This window comes from Vitis vinifera, chromosome 4, assembly GCF_030704535.1.
Source record: "Vitis vinifera cultivar Pinot Noir 40024 chromosome 4, ASM3070453v1".
Classification (NCBI taxonomy): Eukaryota; Viridiplantae; Streptophyta; class Magnoliopsida; order Vitales; family Vitaceae; genus Vitis; species Vitis vinifera.
In genome coordinates, this window is record NC_081808.1 from 1,410,227 (window position 1) to 1,427,802 (window position 17,576).

A 17,576-nucleotide genomic window follows, 5' to 3' on the forward strand; every position below is an offset into this window, starting at 1 on the left:
ATCAAAGTTTTGGTATTTTAAATAAATATATAAAGTATTATGAAAAATAGATTAAAATTTTATTTTTTATATTTAATTTGAGAAACATAATTTTACTTCCAATAGTAAGTGAGAATTATTTTTGAAAATTACTTTCACAAAGTAGTTTTTGAAAACAGTTTAGTAAGTTATAGACATATTTTTATAACCTTTATTTTCACAATTTGATGCTCTTCCTCAAGTTAAAAAATAAAAAAATTAATAAATTGGTGTTAATGGATAGATTGTTTAAAAAACAAGTGAGTGACTAATAAAATTGGATTATAAAAAATTCTAACTTTTCCTCCTAACAATCATAAGTAAAAACCATGGATTATTATTCAATCATCAATTTTTCAATTAATAGTATAATTAATTAGTGGTAAATTTTGATGTTTTGAGATATTTTGAAATATGTTAAATTATTATTATTATTTTTAAAAAACTATGGATTTTCAAATATTTTTATTATAACACGGTCTCCAAAAGCATGTTTTTGAGAATGGGTGTCACAAAACGCACCGTTTTGGACGGGGTTTTCGTCTTTGCCGATGAAGAACGACACCGTTTCACTGCAAAACAGAGCTGGGAACTCGAAGCCGGCCACTGCAACGACAGTGTACAGGTTTAAGAGAGGGCGCGAGCGGGAGAGATTGGAAGTCGAATCCCCAACTGGAGCACCCACTATGCTTCTTGTCCGATCAACGGCAGTGGTTTTCGCAGGTAAAGACTAGTTTTTCCTATCAAAGGACGAGGTTCGCTCCCAAGCTTGCTCTGTAAAGAACCAAGATCAATGTTAATTTTATAGAAAATTCGAGATAGGTCTTTGAATTTGATGCAGTTTTACACGTTGTATTAGAAAATGGAGAGTTGAATTTCGTGGGTTTTAGTTGAAATGGTGGTTTGAGAAGAACACTGACTTGAAATTTGCTCAGAAATTCATTACATCACCCACCCATTTGATGTTTTCACGAGTTTACGAGAATGAATTTGGTGTTTTAGAGATTGATGTAAATGCACTGGGTTTTGAAGTTGTCACTGCTTTTGGCTTTTTATATATTGAATTGAATTCTCTTGCATGTTACTTTTCTAGCTTTTCAAACTGAAATTCTGAACCAAAGAAGAAGATTTCATGAAATATAGAAATAACAAATAATGAATCATAAAAATTTTATTAAAAGGTTGTGTAAAAGGGCCACAATGGGCAATTGTAATTAGGCTGATTTGGAGAGGATATGGGGATAGGAAAACAAGTTAAAACAATTTCCCTGAGTAGTGGTTACAAGTTATTTTATTAACAAAAATATGTATTGTTATGAGCTATATCAAGTTTCATCTCTGCTTTATGTTTTGTCAACCAAACCTTTTTAATTCACATCTTTGTTGAAAGAATTTCTTTTGTGATTCCTTAGATAGTCATTTAGAAAATCCCGGAACTCCACCTACACTAGCAAGTTATTGATGGAACTTCGAAATGGCACCTTCTTTTGACCTAATTACTTTTTTCTCCTCATCGTACAAGAATTACAAGAAAATCTTAGGATAGCAAATATTCTCTAGAATTTCGCTTAGCTTTGAACCCGTCGCTAATGGTAGAGCTTTTATTTTTTACTCATACAAGCCCATATCTTTGCTTATCTATTGATCTTTGACTGTAATTCTATTTTTCCTCCCCTATTTGAGACTATGGTGCCAGTATAGACTTTAGATTTTATGTTTATGCACTTAATGGTAAGTCTCTTTGGTTATCTCAGCAAGGTGTACACTCCCTCTAGGTTGCTTGTTATTGAAAGAAGTTGGAAAATGGATTGACTTAAGAATGCTTTTTCTCAACTGTTTGGGGTTGAGTGTACAAATTTTGTTTTTAGCCTATTTGCTCTATCTAGGCCTCTTTGGTTGAGAACATTAAGGTTGACATGGCATTTCTCATTATTCACTTGTTTCAACATCCTCAACGTGAATTGGGTAGGTTGCTATATATGTTAATGGTATATGTTGCATGTGACCCGACTATCTCAACTGACATTCTTGTTAGCCCAAGGGTTCTGCTAATTGCGTTTTGATGATAACAAACCATGGTTAAGTGACTAATTGGTTTGAATTATAAAGAATTTCAGGTGTTAGTCTAGAAATTCATCAAAGGACCCAATGGATGCAAGATCAAGACATTTGGAAGACCTTTAATCATAAAAAACATATGTAAGATGAATGCATGGGTGCACTTAGGATTTTCGTATCTTTTCATGCATCTTTAAAAACTCGATTTATACATTAAAGTTACATTTCCATTAAAACCCTAGTTTTATCAAATGAAGCTTAGGCAAATCGTTTCAAAATTGACATATTAATTTACCTAAAGACGTTGCCTAAGTGTTAGAAAAGAAAAGAACAAAAAAAGATAGGTTTTTGGGCCAATCGGCTCAACCAGCTAGGATACCAGTCAATCGGTTACACTTTCTCGGTCGAGGTCCGATCAAGAAAGGCAAAAAATCTTCTCTCTCTTCCAATAACCTTTCTTTCCCAATCGAGGGATATGTCTTCCCAGCTGAGGGATATGTCTTCCAAGTCGAGGGATATGTCTTCCCGGTCGAGGTCCGGTCAAGGTCCGGTCGAGGCCTAACGATCGTCTGCCATGCATTTAATGCCCAATAGCTAGTGAACCGATCAACCCCCAGCTCGACCGGTCGAGGCTATTTTTTGGCATTTTGGCTCTCAAGGCTAGAAACCTATAAATTAAGAGCTTCACTTCATTTATGAGTAAAAAAACACCTGCATTTATTTATTTACCTACTTGTTCTTGCCTCAAAAGCTCTCATTCTCTCTTTGGTGCATTAAACCTCCATTTGCATATTCCTTAGTGCACCCTTGTGATTCTTCCTAGCTTTTAAGTTGTATTTGAACCCTTGTTGAGTTAGGTTGAGGGATTTAAGCTTATTATTTGAGTGTTAAAAGCTTCAAGTGAGTAGAGACTTAAAGGGATTGTGTAAGAGCCCATTGGAGGTGGAATCTAAGTGTAAAGGTGATTAGAAGTTTGGTTGAAATTTCAAGTATAGTAGAACCCTCACTCAGTTAGGAGCTTGAGGAGAGTGGACGTAGGCAAAGAAGTGCCGAACCACTATAAAATCTAAGTTTGCTTTCGCTAACCTCATCTCTTTATATTTGTGCTTCTTTTGCTTCAATTTATTGTGTTTGAAAAAGAATTTTTTAAACCCCAATTCACCCTCCCCCTCTTGGGTGTTTTCTCTATTAAGATTAGCTTTTATTTTCTCAATTCTCTTATCTTGTCCTCAATTTTGACCATAGGTTTTCCTATAAGGTCGGAAAATTAGTTTATCTGGTACTGTTTTAGTGCTTCTATGAAATGTTAGTCTGAGCTCACCAATTAAGGCAATTAATTATTTTTATTCTATGGAGAATAGTGACGCTAAGCCTTCTCAAATCATGGTACAAGTTGGTTCATATTTTGGTGCATAGTTGAATGAAATTTCATTCTTTACATAAGCAGCTGACTGCACTGCATTATACAATTGAGAGTTAATTTGCCTATTAAAAAAAATTATAATTTTTGCTAACACTTGTGGATCCGTTACCAAATTTAGAAGATAATGAGAGTTCAAGATTGTAGGTCACTCAAATGTCAGTTTCCAATACAATCATTTTATTGGATATTGGATGATTGAAAATATCCTGTATATCTTCTCACATGGGATCAGTGATCAATGCAGAGCACAAATACAGCATTTGTTCATATTACGTTTTATCTGCTAGGTTAGTTCTATGAATCTGTCTATTGAGATTGTTTATTTATGAGTGTGAACCACATCTGTTTTCTGGCATTCCCTTCTAGTTTCTAACTTTCTATAATATTCATGTACTGGTACCATAATATTTACCGCAGTTACTCAGGTTAGAATAGTAAGAAGGCAGGGCTTGTTACCTGTTTTGGGACTCAAGCCCCCGTACTGAGATGCCGGGGCTCATTATATGAATGAACTCCTGCTCTAATAATCTACTTAACAGGAAATCTACTACTGGATATAATCCTGACCTATTGGTCTTGGTTTCAAGTGTTCAAGCATTTATAAGAACTGAAATAATTTATTCCGGTTGAATCTTGAAAACGTGGAAGTTGCACCTTGCAAGAAATGTATGCGAGTTCTATCAAATGTGGCTTTCAGATTGAGTATGGAATTCTGTTTACTCACTTTGAACTGTGTGCCCATGCCTCTGTCTCCCTTGCCATGGTTGAAAATCATCTATTTTATTTATCTTTACAATTGAATTATCATGTGTCTAAAATAATGTAAAAAGGAGTGCTTCATAACATCGCTATTTGACTTGGACTTGTTCTTTGGCTATCCATTTAGCTAATGGTCCAAAATTCTGTACATTACTCTGGTTGAACAAGGGTAATTCTAAATGAAATTGCTGTGATGTTGAACGTCTTGAATGGAGAATTATATGTAATCTGTAGCTTCATGTCTATCATGCAATCATGTATTTAATGTTAGAATAAAAGAAGATATTCTTATAAGAAGCTTCCCTCACTTGCTGTTCTATCCTCCTATTTTACAGGGTACCCAGGCATGAGGCGAAATGAAGTCCTTGTCCAGAAATTTGGAATGAACTACAACACACTGCCATATATCAGGGAAAGGTGCTGTTTCTCAATTAGAAGTCTGTATTTTAGAGTCTTAAGAATTATGAATTAAGAATCATAAAGTAGAAATGGAGCACAATTATTATATTCATACAATTTCATTTTGAATTTGGCCAACTTCCCGCCTTTGACAAGAAGTACAAGTCAGATATCTAAAAATGTCAGGTCTTGCACTCTTACTAGCCTTCTTCGTTCATTTTCTTCCCCCAAATAAACTTTTAGTCATCTTCCGTTGGATCATTATTGTGTTGATCTACTTAGCTCAACTGAAATCCTTCATCAGCAATGTGAATCCTATTTTTTCCTTCCAGCTCTATCCGGGGTCATGTCATATACCAAATGTTCTTTATTGTCTGTGTTCTTCATTAAATGAAAATAATCTTTTGTAATATACCATCAGTCTATGAGTGAACATAGCAGCAATAAAAACTTGCTGTTATATGTTGATACCTCATTCAGTAGATATTTTACTAAACTTGGACTGCAACTCTGGCAGTTTGGGTTGAAGGTCAGCTCACCTAACCTCAGGGTGGACGTATTTAATCCAGGTTTGGTGAGGCCGGTCTGGTTGACGTCTACTTAATTATTCTCCCAACTTATACAGTTTGTATTACTTAGTGCCCCATCATGTAGTCGATTAGTCAAAATTTTATGACTTTAAATGTCAGTGAATATTTTATAACTTTGCATGTCTGCTGCAAAGTTATGTAGAAACAGCTGAAATAAATTAGAATTGGGTTTCTTACCTTGTTTATAACTATTAAAAATATTAAATAATATGGGTAATTTCTCTAATGATTATTTCCTTCTTAGTTTCTAATTAGAAATATTAATGTTTATGTAATACTCTGTATATATTAATTTGAATCATGTTGGTTCTGGTTTTCCTGATAAGTCAACCCAAGCCCAAGCCCAAGCCCAAGCCCATTTTAGTTGGTTTGGGATTTGTGAAACAAAGCTTGGCCTTTTGACGGATAGTGTTGGGTTCAACACATTCAAGTTTGGGAGAATTATCCAAAAGGGTAGGCTGAGCAAAACAATTACTAAAAAGGGTGGTATCTTTTAATAATTATTGGGGAGGACTTTAGTAAGTTTAATATACCAAAACTGCCCTTTAATTAAAACTTTTAAAATTCAAAGCATTTAAAGCACTTCACTTTATTTGTCAATACATTTATGGTACATGGGTCCCACATTTATTGTAATTATTGATATTTAAATTTTAAATCAAAATTTTGGGTTTAACCCTTATAATTATATATAATTTGTTATTTAAATTTACTATTTAAAACAAAAATATTTTTAAAAAATATTTTCAAAATATCATTTATTGTTTTTTTACCTTTTTTATTTTTATTCTAATTTTTAATTTTATGAAGAAAAAAATAAGTTTTATAATTATATAATAAAAATGATGATTTTTTCATATATATATTATAAGTTTAAATTGATAAATTATGTTTTTGTATTAAATTTAAGGAAGATAAAATGTTTAATTTTTCATTCAAATTCTCTAAAAATAATAAGAAAATGATAGAAAATGTTTAATCATTTTTTATTTTTATAATAAAATAATTTTAAAAAATTTATATGATTTTTTTTCCTTTGCATAGTGTTTTTTTTTTTTTTTTTAATTTTCATATAAATTTTTTTTCTCAATGTATCCAGTGGATGATGTTAATATATTTGATATGTTGAATATTAATAAGGTATAAAAGGTGATCCTTAAGATTATTACTTTTATTATACAATACAAGTACAACAAAAATATGTTATAATTACAATATAAATACACTTACATTACAATAAAACCTAATTAAGAAATTTATGAATTTTTTTATAAAAATGATAATTTTGTATGATCATACCATATTTCACAACATACCTATATCATAAATAATTTTTGAAATCAAATGAAATACTAATTTGAATTCACGTAGTTTATATATATATATATAAAAATTATTAAATAATTTCAAAACACTAAATAAATGTTGTTAATATATTAATACGATGTGTTAATACCAATAGGGTATGAATAAACATTTTTAAAATTATTACTTTTATAATAAAATATAGGTATGACATAAATGCATTATACTTACAATATAAATACACTATCATTACAATATATTATAACATAATTTAATTTATTTTTATTTAATTTTTTCACGTGCTATATTAACCAATGAATAATTGTGAGTTATTCCATTTAATAGGTGTGTGTTAGTCAATTGAATATTTATATATTATTCAATTGATGAGTGCTCGTAAAGAATAATTATTTATTATATTATGATAACAAAGTTTTTAATTGTATGTTTTATATATAAAATGATATAATAACTTTAGGATATGGTTTTTATTTATGAGATATTAAAAATTATTTTTTTATAAGGTTCTTTAAAAAATCTCAATTTAAAAAAAAATAACAAATTTTTAAAATGTTAATTGTTCAAAAGTCATAACAATTTTTTCAAATTGAAAAATGTACCGTTGATTGCCTATCAACATGTATTTATTATCATGTATGGGTCCCACATCATTTATCAACTTGTACTTATCATTATGTATGAGCCCCACATCATTGACAATCTCAATTTATTTATAAATAATATAAAAAACATATTAAAGGGTAAAATTGTCTTCTAAAAGAGTGAGCTTTCCTAGTCATTATTTTTTCTAACCCACCCTTTTGGGTAATTCTCCCTTCAAGTTTCTGCTGTGTTTGAAACTTGACAATGGAACAAGTTGCAATATGTAATAGGTCAGGAGAGATGTCAAGGCCTTTAGTGGTGTCTAGAATTGATTATCAAAATGGAAAACATTTATTGATTATGACCATAATATTCAGAGGCTAATGAAATGAAACTTCTTGGAAAGTTGACCATTGAAAAGGCAATCTCAGAATATGGTCTGTCAGAAATAATTTATATCAAATGAAGTTTGCTGGGCTATACATCCTTCAGGTATAAATAACATAATTTCAAAGGGCATAAAGAAATATGAGGATTAAATTCTTCATCCATTTACAACCTAAGTAGCAGTGTTGCAATATATTACTTCATGACACCAAACCATCTTCCTTTGGTTTTTAAATTCATATTTAGTCGGTCGAGACTAATTTTAATTCTCAATCCTATGGAATCATTCCTTGTTTCCTGTAAATCAAGTTTGAATCTTGGATTGTGGTGTGTTTATCAAAATTTATTTGCTTAATGTAATAGATTATTTTGTCTATTTCATGATATAGTTGCACTATTTTTTTTACTTTCTGCTAGTTGATGTCGATCTTTTTTATTATCTAATCCTTCTCTCTCTCTTTCCATGTTTGTGTTCAGATGTGCATAGGTGAGCTTGGAGATTCATTTGTGGATTTTTGATGAGAGTACGGTAGTTTTTTAAAATAATTCCTAAATTACCGTAATAAAAAAAATAATTCTAAGTCTACCGTAGTTTTGTCCAGTTAGAAAAGAGAAAAAAAATTGTAAGCGAGAAATCGTTTCTTCAAAAGACAATTTCAAAAAATACAAAGTGAGAATTAAGTGAAAAATCGTCTCTTAAAGAAACGATTTAAAAAAAAAAATTTAATTCTCACTTTAAATTTTTTTTTTTTAAAAAAAAAAACCACCTAAGTGGGAAATCGTCTCTTAAAGAGAAGATTTCCACAAAAAAAATATTAAATTAAATTTTCACTATAAAATTAAATAAAAAAAGAAAAAAAAAACCATGTGGGAAATCGTCTCTTTTAAGAGACGATTTCCACAAAAAAAAAATAAAATTCTCACTTAAAAATAAAAAAATAAAAAAAAACCTTTAAAAATCCTTTTTTTCATTCTTTATTCTATTTATACAATAATACAATTATTATAAATATGTATTATAAAATTAATTAATTTAATTTATAAATAATATACTAAATTTAATATAAGATAAATAATAATTATATGTTGTTTTTTTTCTTTCATTTTGGAATTAAAAAAAATTATTATCAATTTTTTGTGAAAATTGAGTTTAAAAAAATTATTATTAATTTATTAAATAAAAATAAAAAAACAAAAACATTTTTTTTATTCTATATTATACTTATACAGTAATATAATTATTAAAAATATATATTATAAAATTAATTTTTTTTAATATGGAATAGAAAAATGGATTTTTAAAGTTTTTAAAAAAAAAGAATAGTTTCTACCATTTTTGTTTTTTTATTTTTTATTTAATAAATTAATAACAGTTTTTTTAAATTCAATTTTCACATCAAATTGATAATAGTTTTTTTAAATTCCAAAGTGAAGGAAAAAAACCACATATAAATATTATTTATCTTATATTAAATTTATTATATTATTTATAAATTAAATTTAGTAAATAAAATTAATTATTTTTATAATACATATTTATAATAATTGTATTATTATATAAATAGAATAAAAAATTAAAAAAAAGATTTTTAAAGGTTTTGTTTTTTGTTTTTTTTTTTAAGTGAAAATGTGGACACATGTTTTTTTCTTTTTTCCTTTTTTTTAAAAAAAAGTGAAAATTTACTCTCTTTTTTTGTGTTTTTTTTATAAAGTGAGAATTTTAATTTTTTTTTTTTTTTGTGAAAACCGTCTCTTTAAGAAACGATTTTCCAATGGTTTTTTTTTTCTTCTAAATTTTAAAGTGAGAATTTATTTTTATTTTTATTTTTTGTGGAAATCATCTCTTTTAAGAGACGATTTCCTACTTTCTCACTTCATTTTTTTTTTTGTGAAAATCGTCTATTTAAGAGATGATTTCTCACTTACAATTTCTTTTCTCTCTCCTAGCTGCTGGATAAAACTACGATAAACGTGGAATTTTTCCTACTATGGAAATTTAGGAATTATTTTTAAAAACTATCGTACTCTTATACAAAATCCATTCATCTGTCGGAAAGAAGTGATGCCTATGGGACTCTAGCCAAGTCGTTGTACAACGAAAAGCTAACCCACTTAGTGCAAATCAACTCATGTTAATGTTGATAGTCTTTTATGTCTGAAACAGTTCAACTGTGCTTGTACTTAAAAGCTTTGTTGAAAATACAAATCAAGGCGAGGAAAATAAAAGAGCTTAGTGGGTGTTCTGTGCCATACTCTTGTGGGAAAGATGACCAGTGAAATGGAAACCTCAGAATATTAAATAAGGTAGCTCAGCTGTCCCTTCTTTCGTTGTAAATGACATAATATGAAAGCCAAGTTGCAGTACTGCAGTATTACACTATTACCTCATGGTACCAAACAGTCTTCCCCTTCTTTTCTAAAGTCATATTTGTTAGGTAGAGACACTAGTTTAATTCTTGACCTGATGATTAATTCTCTCTTCTCTAAACCAATTTTGTACCTTGGATTATGGTTTGTTTGCCTGAATTTCTTTGCTTTATACAATAGATTATCTCGCAAATTTCATTGTATGGTTGTACTCACTTCCTTTTTATTTTTTTTTCATTTCATTCTTCCTGCTATTGATTTGGATCTTTCTTATTTTCTGATCTCTCTGTCCCATTTTTGTTCTGATGTCCATAAGTTTGTTCAGTGATTAATTTGTTATGAGACTCAGCCTAGTTGTTGTATGAAGAGCAGCAAGCTCACTTAACACAAACCATGTTTGATGTAACTGGAACCTTACCCTACTTGGTTGTCTTTTGTCTTAGAAAGAACTTTGTTGAAAATGAACTGAGATAAAGAGAAGAACAGGGTGTTTTGGAGATACAGTACTTCCACCATTAAATAATTGTCCGTTCACGTGGTTTGAAGCATTCTTGATGCATACCTCGGCAGTTTTAATTTTTTTCTTTTCATGGTGAGATCATGAGAACCTGTATCCGATGCCAAGATATTTGCTTTTGTATTTATGTTTTCTCTCCAAGGCAAGAGGAACAGAGAGTAAATACGACATGAAGCATGTCTGTGTCATATCTGCCCTTCCATTAGTAGGAAATGCACCCTTGCTGGCTGGAAGGTTAGGTAGTTTGGCACCTTTAGTCAAATCAATACACTCTATTTCAATTTTCATTCTGAAGATTATTACAACTTTGCTTAAACCCTGTTTACTTTATAGAATTATAAGCTTCATGGGATTCTTCTTACTATGTCAAGCCTGATTTCCATCAAACCCGGTTTTTTGTTGCGGGTTTCATAATTTTCCAAGCATTGAATCAGATACTCAACTAATTTATGCAATTATTTACTATATTTGATTTTTTTATTCTTTAGTGTTAAAAATTATTTCCAACCGAATAAATATTATCTATTTTGAACTCACAGAACCTTAATGGTCTTAAAAAACGTATATAGTACCAAGAAACGCTCTAGGCTTTGATGCCAAGGGACCCTCATAGCTTAAAACAAGTCTATATAATTAAGGAAAATTCATACATATATAGTGTCAATAACTTTTTCCCCTCGTTGATGTGGAACATCACATTTAAGTGAGCTATGATATCCTGTTGTCATGGTACATGTTCCAACTACAAATACACTCTATTCTGTAATGGACGGTTTCCAAATCTATTTTGATGCTTTCAAGATGTTTCAAGCATAAACTTGTCTGCTTTGAACCTAAAAGAACCCTCACGGCTTTAAAATGCGTCTACTTGATTAAGAGAAGTCTTTACATATATGTCGTTAGGAACTTTCTCCCTTATCCGATATGAGATATTACAAACACCTCCATGTAAACACAATCAAACGTGTTTTAAAGTTGTAAGGGCTCATTTGGGAACAAAACGGATAATATCTATATGGTTGGGTGCAGGTCGTTACACACTCAGTGCTGATCACCAACATTAGAGTTGTAATTAAATAGAAGTTGGTTGAACTTTCTTTAATCTCTAAGGCATTTTATGCTTTGTTTCCTTGTATTTTGTTTTGTTTATTGACTGAGAAGGGAGGAGGCACTCAGAAAAAGTCTTCCATCTAATGCTATTATGCTGATCAATTATTATTCAAAGCCGACACAGCCAATCATTTCTGGGGATCGTTGAAACCTTCTCGTGGCAGCACAGAAATCTGTCACGGACAGGTGACATCGCCATCTTAGCTGTATGCCTCTGCCCTCTCCTCCCTTATTGGTCGACCTAAATCATAGTTCAACGATCGTCTTATCATATACATAATCATTTATATTATTCGTTCTCTAGCTGAAAACTGTCCTACGAGGATAAATATATGGGGGAATAAAAAGCCACAAGACAGATTGTTTGTTTCCGTGTTGTGACGAATGAAATGAAATATCATGGTGTTAGCTAGCTGCAAAGTTTGTAGGCAAAGTGAGAAAAAAAATGGGTTAACTGCGAATGATTTAGCGAAAAGAAAAATGGGTGTCTATCAAATATGAACTTCACTGTCAATTTGTCACTAAGCTTTCTACAAAACGTGGCTTCATCTTCTCTCAAATCTCATCATGGCTCACCAGCCCCTTTCCAGAGCGTGGAAAAAATGTTCTTCCTTTCGATCTCCTCCCTTTACCCCACAAAGGGAGCCACGGAACTGACTCTCCTCATAGTCGTTTTCAAAGACTGGTAACTCTTGCTTATATAATCACTTAAGTTTTGAAAAAGAAAAAACCCATAGTATTTAAAAAAAAATATCACAGTTGAAAAATTATTTTCCAAATCTCCATATTCTTTTAAGCTATATTTAGTTCTCAAAAGATTTGAGAAAAAGTGAGAAAAAGAAAATAAAAAGGAAAAATAGGAGGAAAAGAAAAAGATAAAAAATAAAAAATAGATTTAAAATTAATAAATTATTTTTATATATTTCTTCAAATTCATTTCACTTATGATCCTTTTTTTATATAAAGATTAAATAATTTTAAAATATATAAATTTTTAATTAATTTTAATTATATTTAATATTTTTTAATATTTTTATAATAAAATCAAATAGGAAAACATTATTATTATTATTATTATTATTTTCTTAGTATTTTTCAAGAACCAAAAGTAACCTTAGACATTAGTAGGAAGTATATCATGTTCTACTAATATAATTCACTAAATTATTTCCTAATAGAAAGTCAAAAAAGAATTGTTGATACTTGCTTCATTTTAAGCATTTAGGGGTTCTCTAATCTAAAGGGCTATAAGTTGTTTAGGATTCAAAGAAAGATTCTTTTTATTATAGTAGTGGAAGACAATCGGGAAGTCTTGATAGTCCTTCGACTACTAATTTGTCTATTGGCCCAATCTTGAATTGTATTGGATAGTTATAGGGGTAATCTAATTAATAGTTGTGAAAAGGATAAAAAATACTTCGTATACAGATTCATGAGAGTTTTTGAGTTTTCCAACATTCAATCAATATTAGATTGACCGTATAATTTTATATAAAATAGAAAAGTGCAAAAAGAAATTCTTTCTTTTTGGTAATCCCTAGTTTATGATAGACCATCTCCCAATTATCTCTATCAAACAATTGGAAGGCAATAAGGTTAGATTAAATGGGAAATAGAGGTATGTAATAGTAAATAGTGACCTATCTTGATTCTATATTTTTATGCTTTTCATTAATACCGGAAACAAAAGAAATAAGGGGTCTTATTATTCTCACATGTTTATTAGTAACATTCCTTTGATACTCTTCAAGGGTGTCACTCGTATTTAGTCTGTACTTAATGTTTTCTAATTATACTAGAAATCTTATAAGAACTTATTTTGTTATAAGTGGATTTATGAGATTGGTTATCTTAGGTTTTGTTATAATTAATTTTAATTACGTCTAACTATTTTTCAAATAAAATCAAGTATAAATTTTTTTTTCTTTTTTCTTTTCTTAATACCTTTTGAATCAAATAGAACGCTCCAAAGTTTCATTTTTTTAATAAAAAAATTTGGAAATATAAGGTTGGTCTTCCTTAATATTTTCCTCAAAAAAAAAAAACCATTTTTGGAGCCAATGATAATTAAATATGTTTACATCGAACCTCATGACACATAATATTAAATCATCTCTTCTAAAAAAAGGCAAAAGCAAAAAGAAAAAGGTGTTATTTTTTGCAAGTTTATGTTTAATTTCTTGGGGAAGGAATCTGTAGGAATCCGTACGGAAAATGCTTGAATTTATCGGCACAAGAGTGTACCAGAGGGACTGTAATCAAATTTTCCCGGACGCGTGAGTTGAATTCCACTCCAATAATCCAATTCAAAATCAGGATTTTCGGACATCTACTGCGACAATTTCCGTGGTGGGGAATCGAAGTTAAGGTAAGGTGGGAGGGCTGATTTGTACCTACAATTCAAAGTTAGCTAAATAATTAGAAAAAATCTCTGCACATGCTTAGGGGCATCATTGTTGAAAAGAAACAAGTTAGTAGCTAAGGATACCGTCCAAATTCAACTACTAATTCTCTGCTGCCAATCACTTCTTGTGCCACGAAGCTTCGGCCCCAGCTTTGGATCATCAAATTAAAGCAATTCAGTCAAATGATTCAACATCTAGTCCGGGGATTTTAATTCGAAACTAAACTAAGATCCGTAGAGAAACAAACAAGAAAAGATTGGAGGAAAATCCTTGTGAAAACTAAGCATCAACGGAAAAAAAAAATGGAAAATATTATCATCTATAGTTTTATTACTATTCATGTGATATGAATTCTATTAGTTCTATAAATATATATGAATCGTTACGATATCTTATATTAATCTAACTAAACAATAATTTATATGAACTCCAAAAACTAAAAGTGAGAAGGGAAGGATCGGATGACATGGGCCTAAGGGAAAAATCCAAATGAAATGTCAGAATAAAATTCATAGAAAAACTAAGCATGAAGGCAAAAAAACAAGGAAGATATTATATTATAATTGATAACTTCATAAGTGCTCATGTGCTATCTAGATGAGAATTTGGAGCTACTAATTTTATAAATATTTTGGTCATATCATTGAATCTTTATGATAATTTATATTAATCTAATTAATAAAAAATTATATAAATCAAAAGCAACAAGTGAAAAGGAAGAATGGAATGAGAAAGGATAAACAAAAAGATCCAAATGAATCGTAGGAGTAGGTGAAGAACAATTACATTGAGTATAATTTCTATTATTATAAAAACATACATGTAATGACTTGAAATATGTATAAGATAGCATATGGTACATTTACGTGTATTATTCAAGTTGATTTAAAATTTGTAAAAACCTTTAAAAAAACTAAAATATAAATATAAATTAATGTGCAATAATCCATACCTTTATTAAAAGTCACGTGCTATAGTTTAACATAGTTGTAAAATATCATAATCATTATATTGTTTAAATCGCAACGATGATTCAAAAATGTTTACTATCACATTATTGAATTTTCCAACCATGCTAAACACAAGTAATATGGTTTGAAATAGTCATAAATATCACAATCATCGTGTTATTTGAACTAAGTGATATAAATGCTATAGATTTTATAAATAATTACATATCATATTATTGAATCTTCCCGAACCATGCTAGAAACCCATGATACATATGTTAATGATTTTATAAATGTTCAGATCCTCGTATCACTCTATCTTACCAAACCACACCAAAGGCTTTTTCTCCATTGTTAGTAAGATCTTGCCACCATTATACTATAAACATACAAAATGACATCAAAATGTATGTCTTATTATACGCTCAACACAATACAAGTGGCAAACATATTTATAAGGCACGAGGACGTTTATAATGGATGAAACAACATTGTTTTTTTTGCACAAACTCGTGGCTTTTCTAAACTATTCACATTTTTTTTGCTTTTGTCGATGTCGTTGTTGATTGTTGTTGTGTCATATTCTTCTCATGGCCATTCCTCAGAGTTAAGTAAAAATGCCAAAGAGTCAAGATCCAAAGCGGCATTGTTCTCGAGACAGTCATTTGAAGCCCAATCCTCAAACTTGAAAGGAGTGACATTCTCCAAAAGGTTGCTGTAACTGTAGTCTTCATTAAAGAGATTAGAGTTTGTTATGGTGCCATAGTCAGGAGTGAAATCCGTTGGGCCCCAAGGAGCCACCGAGTGGGTTTGTTGAGGCTGAGCCTGAAGAGGATTTTGTGGGGTGGTTGAGTCAATGGGTCGAGGCTCACTAAGTCGTGGTGGTGGGTCTGTTGGCACAAGCACCTTGGTGCATCTTGTGGCCTTGGTTCGGATCACTTGGGGCTGAGCTGGTGCAGCCTCTGGCTCGATTGCGGTGGGCTTGTGGTCGATGGGTGGCTTGCTTTTCAGCCTAGACTGGTTTGTTGGTTGAGCTCCAATTTTCTTGCCAAGAGTGGTGTTCCAGTAGTTCTTGATTTCATTGTCTGTTCGCCCCGGAAGCCTTCCGGCTATTAAAGACCATCTGCATGAAAATTTGGAGGAAAATACTTAGTGACAATCAAAGAAAAGATGGAGGGAGGGCATCTGCAGGAAAGTCAAAGAAAAATTCAGTGGGAGTGAGAGAGGGAGGGGAGGGAGAAAACCAACCTGTTACCAAGAAGTTTGTGGAGTCTGATGATGAGCTCCTCTTCGTCATGAGAGATGTTTCCTCTCTTGATATCTGGTCTCAGATAGTTCAGCCATCTCAGTCTACAACTCTTGCCACATCTCTTCAAACCTGCATTTTATCAATATGGGGTCCAATTTTAATTTAATTTTGGATTTGGACAGCGGTTTCTTAGAAGTTTTAAGATTTCTTTTTCCTCTGATGAGTTCAGAGAAAACAGAGAAAACAGAGGAGGGTAACTGAAAGAACACAGAAGAGTTCAATTAGGACTTGGACAACACTTCCAAAACCATTTTCCATTAAAAATAAGTAGAGTTAGACTTGGACAACACTTTTAGAAAGCATTTTCCCACATGGGTTGAAAGAAAACAGAGAAAACAAAAAGTGGGTAACTGAGAACACACTAAAAAACAGAAAAGTTTGGCCAGCAAGCCATCAATCTCAACTCAACTTTGGATTTGGAAAACACTTCCGGAAAGCATTTTTCTTTCATGGGTTTTGAGAAACCAGAGAAAACAGAGGTGGGGAACTGAAAGCAAACCAAAAAGATCTCACAAACCCATCAACCCCAACTCAATTTTGATTATGAAAACACTGCCAAAAAGAATTGTTCTCTAATGGGTTTTCAGAAAAGAGAGGAGATGCATACTAAAAAAAACAAAAAAACAAAAAAACAAAACAAAAAACACTAACAGACTATGTTTTGGTCAATGCTTTCTTTTACCAGCTCTCTTGGGGAGGTTTCTCCATTTCCCTTCTCCATGGGCTTTAATGTAAGCCGTGAGTATCTTATCTTCAAGGGCCGTCCATGCTCCTCTATTGAGTCCTTCCTTGGAGCAACATGGACTCCTCCCCATCTCTCTCTCTCTCTCTCTCTCTTTGTGACTCTCTCTGTCTCTTTCCCTTTCTTTCACATTTGAGAGATCTATGGCCCTTTTTATAGGCCATCCAGTCAAATGACACAAATGCAGCGAAGAAGAAACAGATGACTTTTATACATCTGTAACCTTTTGTTTGGTTAGGCATTCAGTGTATGCAAGTAAAGTCCTACAAGAAAAGTGTTATTTCAAATAGGTTGGAGAGTGTTTCATGGCTTGGAAAATACTAACTCATGCTTGATTATTGTTGTATAGTTGGGACAATGATTTAGAACTTCTTGTCTTATACAGAAGTATTTTTTGTTTTAATCTGAAAAAAAAAATTATTTTTAGAAAATCTATTGACATTATTTTTAGGTTTTAAAAATGAAAATACTCGAAAAAATATTTACATTATTTCTATCATCGAAGAGATCCTCTAAATTTGAGCATATTTCTTAAATTATTTTACTAAAATATCAAAAGCCCTATAATTGAAAAGCTTTTATATATATATTCGCTTCCATTTAATTATTAGTCAAATTTACTAAAAATATCGAA

The 17,576-nt window shown here is 30.9% G+C and overlaps 2 protein-coding genes across 4 annotated transcripts; one reads left to right on the forward strand and one right to left on the reverse strand.

Moving 5' to 3' along the window:
• The first annotated feature begins 485 nt into the window (after positions 1 to 485).
• Positions 486 to 8,286, forward strand: LOC104878988 (uncharacterized). Of its 3 annotated transcripts, none has more exons than XM_019219236.2 (3): positions 507 to 741; positions 4,594 to 4,675; positions 8,020 to 8,286. In XM_019219236.2, the coding sequence occupies exons 1-3, from the start codon at positions 570 to 572 to the stop codon at positions 8,027 to 8,029; spliced, it is 264 nt and encodes an 87-aa protein (XP_019074781.1). In that variant the 5' UTR covers positions 507 to 569; the 3' UTR covers positions 8,030 to 8,286. The 3 variants fall into 3 exon arrangements, with proteins under 3 accessions (XP_010648379.1, XP_019074781.1, XP_010648381.1); XM_010650079.3 differs by lacking the exon at positions 8,020 to 8,286 and adding an exon at positions 5,175 to 5,470; XM_010650077.3 differs by lacking the exon at positions 8,020 to 8,286 and having other exon boundaries at positions 486 to 741; positions 4,594 to 5,069.
• Positions 8,287 to 15,290: 7,004 nt separating this feature from the next.
• Positions 15,291 to 17,102, reverse strand: LOC100264614 (transcription factor MYB123). Its single transcript, XM_010650081.3, has 3 exons — positions 16,883 to 17,102; positions 16,140 to 16,269; positions 15,291 to 16,014 (listed from the first exon to the last, which is right to left on the reverse strand). Exons 1-3 carry the CDS (start codon positions 17,013 to 17,015, stop codon positions 15,480 to 15,482), a joined length of 798 nt encoding a protein of 265 aa, XP_010648383.1. The 5' UTR covers positions 17,016 to 17,102; the 3' UTR covers positions 15,291 to 15,479.
• Between the last annotated feature and the right edge of the window lie 474 nt (positions 17,103 to 17,576).